General features: G+C 52.6%; 1 protein-coding gene across 1 annotated transcript; it reads left to right on the forward strand.

Annotated features, from left to right (window-relative positions):
- The first annotated feature begins 1758 nt into the window (after window positions 1-1758).
- Window positions 1759-7751, forward strand: CNGA2 (cyclic nucleotide gated channel subunit alpha 2). The gene is made up of 6 exons (XM_009987389.2): window positions 1759-1871; window positions 2078-2188; window positions 2615-2785; window positions 5110-5217; window positions 5552-5658; window positions 6349-7751. The coding sequence occupies exons 1-6, from the start codon at window positions 1759-1761 to the stop codon at window positions 7749-7751; spliced, it is 2013 nt and encodes a 670-aa protein (XP_009985691.2).
- The last annotated feature ends 11909 nt before the right edge of the window (window positions 7752-19660 follow it).

Below are 19660 nucleotides of genomic sequence, written 5' to 3' on the forward strand. Positions count from 1 at the left end.
CCAAGGTTTGCTGGGAACTCAGGAGCCACTGGACCCAGAGCTGCCTAGGGCAGCTGTGATCTCCAGCTGGACTCCGACCTGAGAGATGTCTGGGGTCCCTCCAGCCACCAAGGCAGTGGCAGGGGAAGAAGGGGCCACTTGGGTAGGGAAATGGAGCATCCCTGAGCAACGCATTTCCCTCCTCCCCTTTCATCCCCCAGACACCAAAGCTGGCTGCTATTAACTCCTCTGAAGTGCGCCTTGCTGCTCAGGGCGTCGAGGATGCTCAGGGGATGGGCGTGCTGTAGTGACGAGACACACAGATACACAGACACACGTGCGTGTGCATCCTCCCCGCGCACCGCAGAGCCCCTCTGCCACTGCCAGGGTGCCGCCTGGCTGCCTCGACTCCTTCTCTGCTTGGGTAGGACAGAAGAGCAGAAGGGCAGGCAGCTCTGCTTGTGCCAGCTTTGCTTTGCAGCTCAACTCGCGTTTGAAAAGCCCTGAGTGCTCTGGAGAGAGCCCAGGAGGCTCCCGGGGCAGGGATGCTCCCCAGCCACCCCTGCTAGCCCGTGTTAGGCAGCAGCCAAGTGTTGAAGGCTTCGAGGGATGCCAGGCTTGTAAGTGGACCGTGGTGGCTTCTCCGCAGTGGGGAGGTGGCCAGGCTGGGCGTGTATGACTGTCCCGGTGTGTGCAGAGTGGATGTAGTCTTTGTGCGTGTGGCAGAGGTGCACACAGCATTGCCTTTCCCCAAGCAGGGCCTCGATTGTGGGCTGCACTGTGGGAGAGAACGAGCGTGTTGTGTCCAGGAACCTGCCTCATCCGTGAATTGTGGGTATGGAGGGTGTGCTGTGCCTCGGGGGGAGCAGGCAGGGTGGCCACAGTGGGAATGCATAGTGCGGGTAGAGCTGGACAATGCCTGTGTGCGTGTCCGTGCACGTGCAAGCCTGTGTTCCTGCGAGTTGCTCTTGCAGGGTGCAGCAGAACAGAGAGGGCTGTGTGTGATGCTGGGGCTGGGCAAGCCCGGTGGGCATCTCTTGCTTTTTAGATAGACAAACCCCTGATGAAATCCCACACTTAACAGCTCCACAGCAGCCTCTGCATATTAATGTAGGGTCTTCTCTGCTGCTTTCTGAAACCGGACAGTAGCACTTGCCAGCAGGAACCTCAGCAAGGGCTCTTTTTGAACAGCAGACCTCCATTTCCAACACAGGAGATTTCTGCAGTGACAGGAGATGGGGCTCGCTGGGCGGACCACCAGCAGGGTGCAGTGCCCTGGGGAAGGAGGGAAGTTACTGAGGTGCAGACACCCTTGTACATGCAAAGTCTACCCCCGTGCACGACAGCATCTCCCTGCCAGGGCTGGCCTTGCGTTTACATCCCTCATGAGTCTATTTTCTTGTCCCTTGGGCAGGCAGTGGTGCTGAGAGCCATGGGCTTGTTGTTATGGCACGGCTCGCTGGGGATACTGTTGCCCTGGCAATGGCAGAGAAGCCTGAAAGACGAGGAAAGCATTCTTCATGGGCCACAGGCAGATATAGGATCTCTGAGGAGGGCAAAAGGCTCTACAGGACTCTTACTGCAGCACCAGCAACAGCTGGTGGTGGGAAACATGGAGAGGGCACATCCCATGGGGTTTGATGGTCATTATTCCATGCTCTGCCACATCTCTGTGTCCAAAGCACAGAATGTGTCCTGCATGGCTCTTCTTGTGGCTGTTTTCTGCTCTTTGCAGGTCTCTGGGACAGGGTGTGTGCCTGTGGTCTCCTCATATGGAGGATGACAGCCAAGAGTAATGGTCTGCACAGCTCACCAGCCAACCGCCACTCCTGCCCACCTGCCCAAGCCCAAGAGGAGGGTGATGCGGAGGGGACGGGGCTCAGCAGCAGGAGGTCAGGCTGGTCCCTGGTTTGACTGGTTGAAGGGAGGCAGCGGTGGGGCAGGGAAGGGGAGGGCCAGCTTGGCGTGCCTGCCGAGACCTGGTGTGGGCAGGGCTGCAATGCCAAACCTCAGCTGCCTGCTTCCTCCAGTTCATCTGGCTGCGGGCAGGTGTCACAGGGGCACGCTGTGGCTGTGAACTCCCTTTTCCCCACTGCAGGACCCGCTCAACCCAGGATGGCGCTTCCTCAGAGCTGCAGAGCAGGGCTCCCCCAGATGCGGGGGAGCAGCCGGCTGCCTCGGCTTTCCAAGGCAGACGAGCCTTGGCCAGGTACCTGAGTGTGCCACCGGCCGGGGTCAGCCTGAGACTTCCGTGCCTGGCTTTGACACAGTGCCCACAGCGAGGGCTGCGGGAGGGGTTGGCTCCATCACCTCTGGGGCCCTGGGAGGGCCTGGGGGCTCCTTTCCCTCACAGGCAGCCTTGCTCTGCCCCAGCCACCCACACATTCCTCATGTCCCCGTGGGAACGGCAGCAGGACTGGGCAAGGAGCAGTGGGTCTCTGCCAGGGTGGGCTCTCTTGCTCGTGTATTCTTGGTCCCTCAACAGCACTACAAGGGGGAAAAAAGGAAACGTTTGGGTTTGAGAGGGAGCTGTGAGTGTTTTCTTCTCAGCTGTAGCCCCTCTGCTTTCTCTCAAGCTTTTGCTTACTCCTTGCTCCACAGACACCTCCTGACTCTGCCTCTCTCCCCTGTCCAGGATAGTCCAGCTGGTACTGATGCTGAGGGACTGGGCCAACAAGAGCTTGCACGAGGAGCAGCAAAGGCCAGACCCCTTCCTCGAGCGCTTCCAGGGCCCCGAGCTCCAGACAGTGGCTGCAGGCGCTGGCAACGATCTAGAGGACGAGGATACCGAGGAAGAAAACAGAAAGTAGGGTCCCTTCCCTGCAGCCCCAGCTGTCCTGTGCTGGAGATCAGCTGTGCGCAGTGCTCGGGGGCTCCCAGCAGTGATGGCTAATGGAGGTGGATGGGGATGGGAAAGGGGGAGGTAGGACGCAGTGATGTGAGGGGTCCTCCCTGCCCTTTCCAGCCTCTGTCCTGGCAACCAGCCTGGCTTGCTGGGCTGTTGTGCAGGCACGCAGGACCTGGCCTGTCCCTCATCCATGGGGTCTTCTCTCCCCTGATTCATGCCCTGGTAGGAAACACACATTGCATGGCTCGTGACAGCTAGCAGACCTCCCCATTTTCAGAGTAGTTCCACACTAGGGTTGGTGTTTGGAGCCAGCCCTGGGTCTGTAAAGAGATGCACCTTCAGCTTGTGCATATGATGAACTGGGGACAAGCCAGGGGATGCAGGGTCTCCATCCGGGAGACTGCAGCAAGCACAAATGCATGGGATTTGCTAGCCTTATCATCTGCAGGATGAAAGGAGTGTGTTTGCTGCCCATACCGCACCCCCACCCTGACGGCAGCTTTCTGAAAAGGCTCTTTCAAATCCAGCCCTTTTATCTCCTCAGCTCACGCTCCTGGTGAAAAGCAATAACCTGGCTTTCTTCTGCTGGCTAATTAAAGGGCAAAGCTCAGAGACCACTCTGGACCCTACCATTATACGTGGTAATTAAACCACCAAGAAATAATTGTCTTCTATAGGAGAAAAATATCTGAGCCTTGTATCTGGGTCTTTACTAGTCATGGAAAAAAGTTCTGCCCTGGAAGGTTAAGGGGAGCTTGTTAATTATCAGAGGGAGCTGAAGCGTGCTGTGAAAGGGCTGCTCAGTGCCAGTGGGCTCCTGGGGAGATGGTGGTGACTTCTGCTCTTTTCTAGGTCCTCAACTCCACAGGTAAGAAGAGCCCCAAGTCTGGTAACTCCAAACGTGATCTGCTGCTCACAGCCATGCGACCCTCCATGGTTGCAGCTTGGGTGCAAAGCCTTTGGGAAGAGGCAGATGATTGTTCCCTCTTCCTGGGTTAACCAAGAACTCTGGTTTTCCAGCCCTGTCCCCGCTGTCAGCGTAACGTCAGTGACTCCAGCCACCTGCCATGGGCAGCACGGGTCATTTAAAGCTGAAATTACCAACGTAATTAACACCATTATTGAGGTTATTAGTGCTTGTGGGTGTTACAACAGTATGTGCTGGCTGCAGGTGAGTCAGTGCCTCCCATGTGTTGGTGCTGTACATCCCAGGAAGCAAAGAGTCCCTTTCTCAAAAAACATTTAAATTGCACTTTCTGAGCAAAAGATAAGCACTTTCACTGGGGAGGTTAGATCACCTGCTTGTCTGTGGCTGTACCCAGAGCGAATGTGAAGGACCACTGCTGGCTTTGCGCCGCGTGCCGGTCCCCACGCTCCGGGCACCGCAGTGCCACTGCCTGTGCAGATGGGGAAGCAGACTTCAAGGCAGAGGTTTTGCTTTTGAAGCTGTCAGAAGCAGCGGGGTGGGGACAGGGAATCTGTTGGCAAGTATATTGTTTTTTTTCCTATCACTTGAGGGAGTTTTGCATGTTCAAAAGCTGGAAGGGAGGGGAGGAGGGAGGGAGAGAGGGAGTTTTGTCCTACGAGGCTGCAGCAGCTAAGCCTATCAGCCCAGCCACAGAGTTTCTCTTCCTCGGTTTCTCCAGTGAGATCTGGCGACTGGAGCTCACATCTTATCTCAAGAGTCCCAAAATGAGCAGGATCAAACACTTGGGAGCAGTTCAAAGGCTGGACCCAGGACTGAGCAGACTGCAGGCAGGCAGCTGCGAGCAGCATGATGATGGCAGCCTCCCAATGCCAGCCACCCCATGGGTCGCCACTCTGGGGCTTGGACATCCCCTCCTGGTGCTCCCATTGACATGCAGCATGCTTCACCTTCCTTTTCTAACTAATCTTCCCTGAAGATCTGTCTGGGACCAATCCAGGCAACGTCATGTAACAAGAAGTCTTCTGATTGCCCTCTTCCATACATTTCTGGCTCTGCACTGGGGTGCTGTGGGCATGTAGGCCACCTGCTTTACCTTCATGTCCTACAGTTTCCTCCTTGGTACATTACTGAGCCCACTTTTGGGGATAAAAGAGCTTAAACAGTGGTGGACATTTTTGCTCGGCGCTGCTGGGATTGGTTTTAGCTTACAGACTGGCACTCAAGCTGGAGTTGTGTTTGAGTCAGTCTAGTGCAACGGATGAAGGATGTGGCTCCGATGGTTCCTTCCAACCCTACTTTCTGTGTTGATCCCTTTATTCATACATTGCCAGCTCTGGCTTCTCTCTGCTTCCAGGAAGACATGGCAGATCTTTGTGGTGGACCCTGCTGGGGACTGGTATTACCGTTGGCTGGCTGTCATTGCAGTTCCTGTCCTCTATAACTGGTGCTTGCTCGTAGCCAGGTGAGCTGGGATGTTACAGTGTCTGTGTCTCCTCTAATCCTTCTGTTCACAAACCTAAAGGAAAGGGACCCCCGCTATCACTGTGACTTCTGTGGTGCAAAGGCAGAGCATCCACCCTCTGGCCCCAGTTGGAAAGGACCATGCAAAGGTGCATTTGGGAGGTGGTTTTGAGACGTTGCTTTACCTAGGTCAAGGGAGGGCAGATTTTTCAGAGAAGGGAGTTTTAATTTCTAGGAGAAGAGGGCCTCAGAATCAGCCTGTATTCAGCTGTAATAGTTGGAGATCATATGGAGATTTGTTGGTCTCACCACCCTATTTTATGACCTTTCTCCAGGGCTTGCTTCAGTGACCTGCAAAAGACCTATGTTGTCCTCTGGCTGGTGTTAGACTACATCTCAGACTCTATCTACATTGGGGACATAGTGATCCGTCTGTGCACTGGTAAGCAGAAGTAGCATCCTGGCTTGTGAGTGCTTTGCTTTAATCCCCTAAAAGTGGAGATGAGATGCAAGGGAGAGTCCTAATCTACAGCTCCATTAGAAGGAGGGGTTTGTCTACTTTGGCACTCACTAGTACAAAGCAGTCTCTAGAGAATGAATCTAATTAAAAGATCTGAGAAATGGAGTAAGTTTCAGAATGAAAGATTAATCATCCCAGCTTTCAGCTTCACCTTTGAATAATTGTACAAAATTACCTGCATTACTATTAGTATTTGGGCATAGTTGAAGGTCCATATCTCTGATTTTGCATCAGTTCAGCTAATTAATTATCTACACAGAAAAATGGTAGAATTTAATGTTCTTGGAACACGGCAGGTAGCTGTACGTTTTCTATCCAAACTGCAATAATTCATGATCTGAAGGATGGAAACCTTTGTGTCCGCATTTCTTAATGATGACAGAGTAAACCCACAAGTGATGTCTTCAGGTGGCTTTTGCCAGATGAAGGGCTTGAGTGATAACAAAAGCTTGTAAATCGAGTAGATCAGGTGGAACTGGTAGTATTTGATCACCCGTGTATATTTGCACACATGCACATGGCATACCATAAAATGTTTCTCAGAAGTGCTTAAAAGCCTGCAGAAAAGTTGAACATAAGACAAGATAATTCTATCATTTGTTTCTCTATCAGGTTTCTTGGAACAGGGCCTTCTGGTTAAGGACCTGAAGAGGTTACGGGATAACTACATCCACACCTTACAGTTCAAGCTGGATGTTCTCTCCATCCTGCCCACAGACCTGGCATACTTTGCTGTGGGATTGCACCGTCCTGAATTGCGTTTCAACAGGCTGCTGCACTTCTCCCGCATGTTTGAGTTCTTTGATAGGACTGAGACCAGAACCAGCCACCCCAACATCTTCCGCATCAGCAACTTGATTCTTTACATACTGGTCATTATCCACTGGAATGCATGCATTTATTATGCCATCTCCAATGCCATAGGCTTTGGAGAGGACGCTTGGGTCTATCCAAATGTCACAGACCCTGAATATGGGTATCTGACCCGGGAGTACGTCTACTGTCTCTACTGGTCTACATTGACTTTGACTACCATCGGAGAGACTCCTCCTCCTGTGCGTGATGAAGAGTACCTCTTTGTGATCTTTGATTTCCTCATCGGTGTCCTCATCTTTGCCACCATTGTGGGGAATGTGGGATCCATGATATCCAACATGAATGCCACCAGAGCAGAGTTCCAAGCAAAAATTGATGCCATCAAACACTACATGCAGTTCCGCAAGGTAAGCAAAGACATGGAAACCAAAGTCATCAAGTGGTTTGATTACCTGTGGACCAACAAGAAGGCTGTAGATGAAAGGGAAGTCCTCAAGAATCTCCCTGATAAGTTAAGGGCAGAGATTGCCATCAACGTTCACCTGGAGACACTGAAGAAGGTGAGGATTTTCCAGAACTGTGAGGCAGGTCTACTGGTAGAGCTGGTGCTGAAGCTTCGCCCACAGGTGTTCAGCCCAGGAGATTACATTTGCCGGAAAGGAGACATTGGGAAAGAGATGTACATCATCAAGGAGGGGAAGCTGGCTGTGGTGGCAGATGACGGAACTACACAGTATGCTTTGCTCACTGCAGGAGGCTGCTTTGGTGAGATCAGCATTCTCAACATCAAAGGGAGCAAAATGGGCAACAGACGCACAGCCAACATCCGTAGCTTGGGCTACTCTGATCTCTTCTGCCTCTCAAAGGAAGATCTTATGGAAGCAGTCACAGAGTATCCTGATGCCAAAAAGGTCTTGGAGGAACGTGGCCGGGAGATCCTGGTCAAGGAAGGGCTGCTGGATGAGTCAGCTGCAGAGGCAAGCATGGAAGGAAAGAGTGTGGAGGAGAAGCTGGACAGGCTGGCCTTGAACCTAGACACACTACACACCCGCTTTGGCCGGCTCCTGACAGAGTACAATGATGCCCAGATGAAGCTCAAGCAGCGCATCACTGTTCTGGAATCCAAGATGAGGCAGCAGGATCTGGAGGACTTCTCTGATAGCTCAGACAGTCTGCTTGAGGATGAGGAAAAAGGTTAAACTGGTGGGAAGCAATGAGGGGGTGCAGAGGTCAGCTAGCTGATTTCTGGCCTTGTGCTGAGACAGTGTTTACTATTTCATAAGGCAGGTCCTGTGGCTGCCTTGCCAGGGACTTCTCTTAGGTCCTCAGCATTGCTGCTGCCACTGCCTTGATGGCATCTCCCAAGATGGCTCCAAATCAGATTATTGTCCTAGCTCCTCCTCCAGCCTGTCCCTTTTCTCATTGCCTTGATCTGAGACCTTGGACTTGGATCACTAAAAAGACGAGAACAGCTAACACCACTGCTAACGTTTCCTTCCAGCTCCTGCAAAAGATCTGTGTCCATCACACCTCCTTCCTCCTATTTGCCTTAACAGAAAGTGGGACATGAACCTTGCATGGAGGGTACCTGGACTTGCTGACCTCCCAGGTATGTTGAGGAGACACAGAGTCTCCTACCTAGGTCATCTCCACTACCCGCACTGAGGCTGGACATCTAGCTGGAAGGGCAGGCAGCTGCCGTCTTCCTGCCCGCCTCTCTTCCCTGCTTCTATGTCAAATGGCACCCAGCACAGGTGGCTTGGTACCCTGAGCACCACACCTTCCTGGAGGATGGTGTTCCCAAGCCCTCCCGCTGTGAGACAGTGTGGTTTCCATTTGGGCTATGGATGTCTCAAATGACAAGTACAGCAGAAAGGTAAAGACCACAGCTCGGTGGCCCGACAGCGCCTGTTGTGCAATGTGCAAAAGGATGACAGTAACTGTCTCTCTCCTCTATCTAATGACGGCCAGATGTGCCGGGAATGATTTGACTGAAATGACACATTTTTAAGGAACAAAGCAGTGGCGGGACCCAGCTGTGCCCATATTTGCTTTGCTGTGGGTAGCTCAGAGAGAGCGCAGAACACATTTATTTTCTTAGGCAGGAGGTTTTCTTGTACTCAGTGGGAGTTCTGGGGCTTTGCGGGCCAGTTGCCTTCTGGAGGAGAAATGAGTGGCAGAGCCATGGGGACACATGTGTGAAGGTGAAAACATGGCACCGTTGCATGTGCTGAAAAAGCCCTGCCGATATGTGTTGCAGCCCTGCAGGCTCCATGGTGCCAGCAGCTTGTTGGTGAGGGGTGCAGGGCAGGAAAGGCCACCAAAACCCTGCAAGCAACAGCAACCTCAGCACAAGCAGTAATGCCACCCGTGCCTAATGGTACTGTGCAGGTGCCAGGACTTGGGAATGGAACCTCATTTCTTGCTGTAGTTTGTCCTGACCCACATGTAGACATCTGGGACCTCTTTCCTCTTTCTGAGGACCTTTCTTTCTGAGCCCATTGGGTCCATGGGGTGGGCTGGGGCTGGTTTCCAAGGAAGAGAACATTTGGTGGAGAAGAGAATTTGAAGGAATTCATGTTCTGAGTCAGACTGGCTAAAATAATGGGACGACACATGGGGAGGTATCAACCCAGAAAGGTTTGTAGTAGAAAAGTGGGGGTATATGCTTTGTCCTTTTTTGCCCCCTCCAACATAAGACTGCCTCTCTTCATTTTGTATGATAATTTTCCATTTAAAATCAATGGCCTTGCTTTTTGGGACTGGTAGGGAAGAGAAGGTTAAATTATCAAAATTAGAATTTGAGGTAAGATAAAAAGTTTTTTGTCATCTCTAAATTAAATTGTAAGGTTTCTGTTTGGTTGGTTTTGTTTGAGTATTTATTTATTCTCATTACTAAGATGATTTTGGTTGAAGATGAGGTGGTTTCTGTTCTGCATTTCTTTGTCACACCAAGAGGCCTGGCTCCCCGCTTTCCCCTTTCCTGTCCTTTATCGCTCCTGAATTTGCCGCTTGTTCTTTTCCTGCAGGGAAGGTGCGGGTGGGCAGCGGGCTGAGCATCCCCCCATCCCGGCTCCGCCGCAGGAGCAGAGGCGGGCGAGCTGCGGATGGGCGCGGGAGCCAGGAGAGGGTGCTGCGAACCGCGGAACCGCCCGGAGCCCGCGCCCGCGGGGCTGGGTACGGCCCCGGCAGCCGGGACCCTCCGGGCGGGCTGCAGGTTCGCAGCCGCTCGCGTTTGCGCGGGTGTGGGGAGCCGCGCCTTTGGCAACGCAACCCTGAGTGTTTCCCGATGGAGCTGTAGCTCCCCGGGGGGCGAGTGGAGCCTTTTCCATCACCCCGGCGCTTCTCGGTTCCCTTTTGGTTGCCCCATGCACCTAACCGGTGCCCTCTCCGTGGGCAGCAGGCCGAGAGCCTGCGGGCCTCGCTCCTCTGCTGCTGCGGAGCGGGGCTGGCGGGGGCAGGCGGGACAGACAACTCCTGCCTCCGGGCTGGGGAGCCGCTGGCAGTTTAGGGGATATTCTGGTTTATTTCAGGAGAAAAAAAGAAAAAAAAAAAGTAGAAACACTCCCTCCCCCAGTTTTAATCCTAGATAATAATCCACTAGGGAAATTTTAAGCCTTCAGACAAATTACCCCAGGGGATGACTTTGTGAATTCAGAGCAGATCCCGCTTGTTTCCTCACAGCAGCAAGCCAGGAAATCACAGATTGATGAACTGCTTGACGGGCCTGCTAACGAAATTAGCAGCAGCTCCGTGATTTTTAAAGTGAGCAGGACAGGCAGATGAGGGAGAGAAGCACACAACAGCACAGCTGCGCTTGCGGGCTGCCTAAATTCCTTGGAGTGCGGACACAGGGCACAGCAGACACACCTTTGGCTGCTGCCCATTTCACAGGTGGTTTTGGTATGTACCTTTCCCCTGTAAGGCTGTCCTAGAGAGGGGGAGCAGAGAGCTGCCAAAGGCTGCTCCTCAGGACTGGCATTCAGCAGCAAAAGCTGAGGGTGCCCACTGTAAGGGTCTGCTCAGCGCCCTGCAGAGACTCGCCCATGCACCGTGACACATTAAACTGCTTTGTCCATATATCATCAATCATTTCCTTCTTTTAGATCTCTTCCATTTAAAAAAATAATCCCCTATACAACAGAAGCTTTCTCAGCTGTGTGTTATGGGTGGGAGACATCAAATACAGAGCAAATATATTGACCTCCAGAGAGGTCAGACCAGGGGAAAACGTGTGTGCCTCACCAGGGAGCCATCCCTTCCAGTGCCATTGAACCAAGGAAGCTCCCTGACTTCTGTGGCAGATGTTTTCTGTAAATCTGCTGCAAAATGTGCATCTTCAGACTTTGCCTACCTCTACCAGAGCTGAGGAAAAGGGTTGGGATTCTCAGGTGAATCAACCATAAATGCATTGTGTGGTACTGGGTTTCCCTCCTTCTCTCTGAGCACTGCTTCTAGGAATGAAATAATCATCGCTGGATGATACCCAGGAAATACTCTCTCATGGGCCTCTGGAAAATCCAAGTACCCATTTCACAGCTGGGGGAAATGCAGAGAGCTTGTCAGGACACAACAGTGGTAACTCCTGCCTCCTCTCTGCCTGCTTTTTGTTTTTCTTAAGATGTTCATGAAGAGACTACTTTGGTGGTTGTGGGTAAGCCCCAAAACAACCTCTTTTCCTTAGGCTGTGGACAGTGGCCCGGAAACTGCAGCACAGGAGACCATCTGGCTTTGCCCGTTCCTCAGAGGTAAGTTAGGTCAGCAAGCTGTAAGTAGGATTCATGAGATTGGACCACTGGATTTTGGGATTGCAGAGTGGGTCTGGCTTTGAGTCCAAGGTCTGGCATGAAGCCCGAAGCCTCTGAGTCTTGCAGCACAGCAGATTCACCCTGGTGAGAAGGTCTGTTGCGGTGCATGCAGTACTGGGGAAAAGGTGTGAGATGCAGAGGTTATGGGGATGGTTGGCATGTGGCTCACCGGGATCCCCGATGACTGTGGTTCTGGTGTGTGGCATGGCAGGGGCAGCAGTACAGCTGCTCTTGGTGCTGCTGAACTTGGTGATGGTCTTCTCCATAGGGCTGTGCCGCTGCAATAGTCCGCTCTGCACTGCTGAGATGGGGTCTGGCTGTCCAGCTAAGACCTCAGCAGTGTGAAGCAGCAGGCAAGCTCCAGTCTTGCTCTCTCTTCCTAACTGCATCATGCCTCTCTTACAGGCTCAACTGGACCAAAGTCTTTTGAAAATCAGGAAAGTTTCGAGGCAGCTCTCCTGCACGGGCCCCTCAGAGCGCTCCCTAGATGGCTTTGCCTCCCCTAGCTCCTGCCTCCTCTGCACCCAAGGGAGCCAGGGCTCTCTGCGTGCTGCTGGTCCTGCCTTCCCAAGAGTGAGACACTGCATGTAGAGAGCTGCCATGAGCAAGATTTCCACCCATTCTCCAGGGGCTGGAGGTGGTGTAGAAGGTCACCAGCTTGCCATGCAGCTGTTCCCTGAAGAGAGGCGACTTGCTCATGATCATTTAGATTCAATAGCTCTGAATTCAAAGCACTGCCTGCTTCTCCTGCAGGTGTGAGTGGGGATGCGAAGAAAAGGCTTTACATTCAGCTTGTTCTCATGGTCCGTGGGTGATACTGGATGTGCTGTGTCCTGCAGGCTGCTCCTGGGAAATGGCTGGAGAGGACAGCCACCACTCACCAGCACAGCAGCTACTGCCAAAGCGGTTTTGGTGGTGCTAGGCAATGTGTATCTCTGCAGTCCCTGATGAGTATCTGAGAACCTTCCTGAGGTGTTTCAGTGAGCCTTGACTCACTGAGGTGTGATCTACCCTTTGGAGGGGAAGGTTGGTGCTGAGCACCCAGCACATCATAAAGACTGGTGGGTGCTCAGTCCCAGCTCAAGCCTTTCATCACCCCTGTTTCCATGTGGGGTCTCAGTGGGGCATGGGGGCAGTATCACCATCCCCATGAGCACATTTCCCAGCCATGAAGAGCAGAGTCGAAGTGGCTGACCATTGCACCCCTCTTGCAGGTGGCAGGAAGATGCAGACCTGCACATGGTGCAGGTCCAGGTCAACCTCTCTGTGAGCTCCCATGTTGTCTCCCTTGCTCTCCTCCTTTTTCCCTGTTCAAAATACCAGGGGGCTGCCTCCTCTGTGGTTAAACAAGCAGAAGTACCCATTTCTTCCTGAATGGGAGCATGTGTTGCCATGACAGCAGCTCAGGGTGATGGATGAGCAGGAGGTGAAGCCACCTCAACCATCTCCCTTGGAGGGATGGAGGAGAACACCCTGTGATGCCTTCCAAATACCCCTTGGCCCCCTGACTCACCAGCCTGGGAGTCCTGGGGGTGAAGGCTTACTTGCCCCATCATAGGACTCTCCCTGGTGCCCTCCTCAGCCCAGCACTGTTGGTGGTCTCCTAAGAGAAACTCCCTAGGCTGGTGGTCCATGGGGGAAAGGCTTGAGCTGAGATGGTGATCAGTAAATCAGTTGGTGTAAGATGGGGTCTGGGAGAGCCTAGCAGGCTTTGCCCATTTCTAGGAGCTCCATGGGACAGGTAAGCTGTGCCAGGCCAGTGCAGGGTGTTGGAGCCAGACAGCCTTGGCAGGGTTGTGGTGGTAGGGCCTGAGTTGGGTCTTAAAGCGAGTATCCAGGCTTGGGCTGGGTGACATTGGCACAGGACTGGTTGCCTGTAAGCTTTCCACCTCTGGCAGGGGCATCCACCTTGGCTGGTTCCTCCAGCCTCTGGGATGAGAAACATGTCTCCTCCCTGCAGTTGGTTTAGGGTGAGAGCCTGCAGAGCCAAGTCTCTGAGCCTCTCAGAGCAGTCTGCAAGGAGAGAGAATCATAGAATCATAGAATGGTTAGGATTGGAAGGGACCTTAAAGATCATCTAGTTCCAACACCCCTGCCATGGGCAGAGATGTTTGAAGACTGGAGGTCGCCTTCCCTCTCCTTCCTCTGAGATGTCAGTCACCCTTGTACCCTCCCTGCCCCAAGCGACATGTTTTTCCTGGACCTGTTCCTAAACATTGCCTTTTGGTCTCAGCCACATATCGCATTACATCTTTTGGACTAGAAGGTGGAGGGGAGGGGATGAAATACAATAGAAGATTTAGATTTATCCTTCTTGGAGCCAGATAAAGTCTGCAACAGAGAGTGAATACCTCTGCCTGCCTGGCCGGATTACCTGTGGTTGTAGCAGGGCCTTTGAACTCCTCCAGTGCTGTGATCCCTGTGTGGGATGCTGGACGAGGAGGGCACTGGGGAGTGGCCACTGACCCTCCCTGTGTCTGACTGTGCTCTAGGAAGAACTGCCTGGGTGCTTTGCTAGGTGGGATGGTTTACAACAGCTTGGGTAAAGCAGGCTACTGTCTGGAGAAAACAAGATAGGCTGGAGGGAGCAGAGAAGAAGGAGCCTAAGCGTGTGCCTGTAATCCCCCATGGCTTTCCCTGGAGCTCAGAGGAAGCCCTGGTAACACACCAGGCAGAGGGTGAAGATCGTCCCAGAGCCCATGCCCATGATATGGATGCTGAGGAGGCTGCCAGGGCAGTTTTGAAGGTAGTCTGGCACTTCTCTGAGAAGCTTTTGGAGCCTATCCAGAGCAAAAGTCCTTGCCCGCAGGATCATCTTTGCTTCTGAGTCCTCAGATGGTGATGCTGCACTTGGGTACCCTGCTCCCTTTGTAATCTAGGCCATGGTGGCATCTGCTTGCAGTGTGTGATCGGAGAGATGGGAAGCAAGCTTTCAGTCCCAGTTTCTGGCTCTTTTCCAACCCCATGAGGACAGCTGTCTGTAGCTACACAAGACAGTGGAGTGGGGAGATGGTGACATGGGTAATGTGGAGCAAGAGAGCAGCAGTTTCTCACCTCATGGGTGGGCTGTGGGTGTTTCTGAGTCTATTCATAGCTCTGTTACTGGCAAAGCGCTGTCTAGATGCTCTTCACTTGGCTAGTCTCTCGAGACAAAGTTTTTGCACTGGTTGAGAAGTGAGGATTCAGCAGCCACCTTCCTCTCCAGACAGACCCACACTGGCCAGGCACAGGCAGCCTCAGCCTCCGTCTTGTCGTAAGCACCTTCCTTATCTAATGAACTGAGTCCCTGGTGATGGCCTCCACCTCCCCCACTCCCATTCCCATGCGAGCTATAGGCACCGACTTTGGTGCTAGAAACCATCTTCTTGTAGCAGGGAGGATTCAATGGTGTGCGGAGCGGATGAGCTGTAGACCATCTAGACTGGAACTTGTCTGGATTTGCTGGCCGTAGGCACCCTCCTAGTTCTGCATGTACCTGATTCACAAAGACATGGGGTTGCATGCGGCTTCTCAGATGTGAAGGTCAGAGGGGACTGCAAGCGGTGACCTTTGAGCATGCTGTGCCATTGCTGTAGAAACACATCCCAGCTGTGCTTCTCCATTTCAGGGGTCTGTCTGCCTACCATCAGCTAAGTCTCAAAAATACATGGGGCATGCCAAGCTTCAGTGAGGGTTCACATGGAGCTGATGTAATGGGAATCTTGGAGGCTTCTCTCATAAAGAAAAGACCCAGTGCCTTGGAGACACTGCGTTGTAGGAGCAGGATTGTTAGAGCAGAAGAGTCTTTGTTGTGGTAAGAAATCACAGGGAGCAAGGATACACCCGTCTGGAGCATTGCAGCCCTGCAATCCCCTCTTCTTCAGGCTCCTCATCCCTCTTTTCCCTGTGGCTTGCTCTGGATAGTTTTGAATGCCACACAAATCGATACTTTTAATTAGCTGCCATTCGTCATTTCTGCTTTATTGCTTGGGTAAGCAAATTGAAAGTGAGCATGTTGTCGTGAACTGTTACCCTGGGTGGGATGTAAGCACAGGATGTTTCCTGCCCCCGGGGAGGACTGGGCGGCTGCCAGGCACTGGCACAGGGGCTGAGAGAAGGAGTTGGGGGGGCATGCAAAGGAGCTGGAGAAATGCCTGGCTTGTTTGGGGTGTTGCTCTTACTTGAGATGAGGGACCTGGGGCCATCCAGGCTCTCTGCTAGGAACCCAAGCTCCTCTGTATCCTCCACGCAGTTTTCATGGTGGGGAAAGCCTCCAGTCCGAGAAGGTGCAGCTGGTGTGGGCACACAGAGGGTTTTTGCCAGGGTTAAGCAGCCCCACACAATGCCAAGTTTTGGGATTGCTTAGTGGGGCAGAATTTGGGGGGGGCTGTCAGGCCTATGCCAGCCTTCAGGATGGTACCTGTCACATCTGCCCCCAGGAGCATCCTGGGGGAGGCTACAGGAGATGGAGCAAACAAGGGATGGACCTTGCTTGGGCTGAGCTCTTGCTTGCTGGCAGATACCAGAAGCTCAGCCCTTTCTCAGCCCCACAGCATCCTACCAGCCCTGCTCAGAGCCAGGTTAATGCTGTGCTCAGAACCATGATGTCTGCAGGCGGGAAGCCTCAGCAGTCACAGGGAGATGTCCTCTGCCCTGAAAAGGGATCCTGCTGATCCCCGTGTGTGGGAGCAAAGGGCTCCCTGCTGCTGCAGGCGCTCAGTGTGGTGTAATACGGTCAGGAGCTTGTATGAACTGGTAACACGCTGCCGTCTGCATGGGTATAGATACTTTCCCATGGGCAGACTTGTCCTTCACAGAGGTTTAAGGCCTCCCTTTGCTGCTTCTGACCTGGGCTGCCCCTGGGGATGTGGCTCAGGTACCTGGAGCACGGCTGATGTGAGCCAGTCACTGCTGTCCTCTTAACCTGCCTCTGCAGCGCTGTCAGCAGGAGACGGAGATTAAAGCTCTGTGCTTTTCCACTGTGCCTTTGCATGCCCAGGCCTTTGACACGAGTCAGGGACTGGCTGCTGGAGGGGCTTTCAGAAGTCACGACAGCCATGGCAGGCAGCAGTGCAAGGCAGAGGCTGAAAGTGCCCCAATCCACAAATGCAGCTTTGCAGCGGGGAGAGCTGCGAGGCGTTTGCTCTGACTTTGCCCCCCAGAAGGGTCTCAGTGAAGGGGATGGTGTTGAGCCATCAGGAGGATGGCAACTCCCTGCATCTCATCTGCCCTGGGAGGCAGGGCAGGATTGAGATGCGTTAGCCAAGCTGGGAGATGTTATCCAGCAAAAGCCGAACACACCTTCTATGTCAAGCCAAGAATTTATTGTTAATCTGATTAGAACTTTTAACAATATAACTAAAAATGCAATGAACAGTTGTTATTATTAGTCCAGTTAAAACGATACTAACACTGACAGCCTATTGATTCTGCAATCAAATGCCATAGGGAGCGCTGCAGTTACAAGCTCCTGCTCAAGCGAAAGCTGGTATTTACCCTGCACCCCTGGCACTGGGCTCCCCCCGGGTGCCTCGGGGTACAGGCAGTGGGGGCAAAGAGCCATCACCCTCCTAAGTTCTCTGCCAGGAGCAACGTGCCATTCACCATGGGGGTTTCTTCTTCCTCTCGCTTGAGCCCACTTGAGGCTGGTTTTATGTGTTTTCCTTACGCTTGGCTCTGTCTTCACTGTTCTGTGAGTTCACAGATCACGTTGGATCTGCCTTGGCTAAATCTGATGCCTTGCACATACATGCGACACCTGCTCTCTGTTGTTGCTGTTACCCCTGGGAGGATTTTGCTCAGCTCCCAAGTTTGCGTTGCCATCTGTAAGATGTGGATAGCCCTGGGGCCTTTTGCATCATCTGTGCCCGCATCTTCGAGGCTCGGCTCATTACGCTGCCACTGCAGCTTATTCTGGGGCCTTAGGTAGTGCACCCTATCTCAACTAATTGAATGCTGACTTTTTAATCATTTATTTATATTACAGTTATGAACAACAGGTGCTATAGTCCACAATGAGCCTTCTCTGCTCCCCTCCTGCCCTGATGGTGCCTTCTCCCTCCTACCCAGTCTCTGGTCTCTAGCTGACGGCTGTCTCGAGGAGGTGTCCCTGGGTCACCCGTCGCATCCTCAGTGAACTCATGAACCTGGGCTGGCATGAGTTGGAGAGCCCAGGCATGGCTTGTGCCTACCTTCCAGCCCCCTCAATGAATGAGAAGTGTAAATGATTATTCTTAACAATGTGTGCCTATACAAGCTCTTCTTGGAGCGAGCCCCCCGGGGTGCTGGCACATGCACGGTTGGTCTGGGTCACGTCAGCTGTGGTCGGGTGACCACCAACTGCAGCATCTCCCTGGCAATAAATTGAATCGTAGGACTTCTCCTGTGTGAAGTTCTGCCTTGTGCTGGTGCTGTCTGGTTTCTGATAGCACGCTGGCCTTGGAGGGAAAACTTCACTAGGAAAATAAAAAACGTTGAATGCAAAACCTTCAATGTAGCTGGGAGGCAAAATGTGGTCTGACAGTTCCTTTGGCTTGTCAGAGCCTCTGAGTGATGGGCGCCAGTGGGCTGCTGTCTTTAAAAATGACCTTTTGTGAAAGACAAATTAAGGGAAAATGTCTCCTGAAGAAAAACAAACCCCAGCAGTTTATGGAAATCTTTCTGCTGCAAAGCAATGGCAAATGTTTCCTGTAAATTGGCCTTGGTTTGATTGCTTTCTGTCAGACATGAAGGGATAGCTCATGCTTTCTGTGAGAACTCAGACTTATGGACCTGTTTGCATGGAGTAGTAGGCTGTCATTCCTTTTCCTTCTCTAACCTTGGTCTTGGATTAGGAGGATGGCGAGGCTCCACTGCTGACAGACCTCAGGCTGAGATGTTTCCTAGCTGCTCACCAGCACAGTGTTGTGTTATCTCTGGGGCCAAGCAACAGACCAGAAAATTTCTCATCTGCCACCTCCAAACCCAGTCCTGGCCAGGACTGGCAAGGGCTCTGGTGACCTGCCGGGGCTGACGATCACGCTGCAGTATGCTGACCTGGGGAACTCACCCTCTTGCTCCAGCACAGGGTGTTCTGTGTTGGTTTCTGCCATGGCAGCTCGTGACATTGCCATGCAGTGTGTGTTATGCTGGGTGCCACTGTGCTCTCCAGCTGCTGACTGGTCCTGCACCCTCCCAGCTCCATGTCCCCATGTGCCAGCCACAGCTGGGATGCAGGGGAGGGGGACCATGTTGGCTGGGGGCCCTGGGCTAAGCTCAGTATCTCCAAAGGCCCTGCTGGAGCAAATCCCAGTGCCTGGGACCTCACATCCCCATGGCATTTCACTGCCTGCTTAAACCCATGCCCACCCTTCCCAGCTTGTTCTCTCTTTTTGGAGTGGATTGGCTTTACACTGCAGGATCTTCAAAGAGTCAATGAATCGTATTGATGTTGTTAACATTCTCAGTAAATTTAGAGAAATTAACAGATGAATATTTGATGAGGCTAATTAAAGCTGAATTACTGCCACACTCCTCCTTTCCTTCCCTCTGTTCTGTCTGTAGTGTGGATAAAAGTTTGGTTCCCTAACATGTCCTGTCCCTAAAGGCCTGGTCTTCTGGTGGTCATGAACTGCCATGGCCCATGATGGAGCACAGCAGCTTTTAAACCAAACAAGTCAGCCCAAGAGGTCCCTGAAACCACAACTTGCTGGAGGCTGGGAGCGTGGGGAAAGTGTCCATGCCTCCTTCCTCTGTCCCTATTCTTGTCCCACTTTTCTCCTGCTTTTCTCCTGGGGCCTGTTATAAAGCCACAGATTCTCGGAGTCTTGGTTTCTGCACTGGTGAGATTTAAGATTGTTTCAGCCTTTGGCTGCAGCAGTTAATTCAGACAAGAGCTGACACTTTTGGGGAATCCTGGAAGGATTTCCCTACCACGTGGGAGCTGCGCTTATATAGTAAAGCTGGAGGTTAGTTACGACAATCGTGGCATTTAACATGGTGTGAGCTTGGGAAGCAGGAGAGAGAAGAGCTGCTGGGACCATTCCACTGAAGGTGAGACATGTCTGAGAAAGTGAGACTTGTGCCCCGAGGCTATAGAGCTTTTCCACTCCAGCACAGCAACATTGGAGGTGCCAATGAGCTTACAGTGGAAAAAGTGCAATAACGATCTGCTTAATGCCAGACAAGGGAGGAGAGGAGCCTGAACTTGTGCACAGTGGGATCTGGCTCCTCTTGCCCCTCTCTGCTGCTGGAGATGGGGCAAAGAGATACGGGAAGAGGGATCTGGTGAGTGCCTGGCTCCTGCTAGAGGTACTGGGAGTACCCATTGCTGTGTAGCCTGC

This window comes from Tauraco erythrolophus, chromosome 13 (assembly GCF_009769465.1).
Source record: "Tauraco erythrolophus isolate bTauEry1 chromosome 13, bTauEry1.pri, whole genome shotgun sequence".
Classification (NCBI taxonomy): Eukaryota; Metazoa; Chordata; class Aves; order Musophagiformes; family Musophagidae; genus Tauraco; species Tauraco erythrolophus.

Excerpts from the sequence above, each read along its gene's own strand:
- CNGA2 (XM_009987389.2), top strand. The coding sequence starts at position 1,759 with ATGACAGCCAAGAGTAATGGTCTGCACAGCTCACCAGCCAACCGCCAC. Across the intron at positions 2,786-5,109 it reads ACCGAGGAAGAAAACAGAAA|GAAGACATGGCAGATCTTTG; the intron begins GTAGGGTCCCTT and ends CTCTGCTTCCAG. Across the intron at positions 5,218-5,551 it reads TGGTGCTTGCTCGTAGCCAG|GGCTTGCTTCAGTGACCTGC; the intron begins GTGAGCTGGGAT and ends ACCTTTCTCCAG.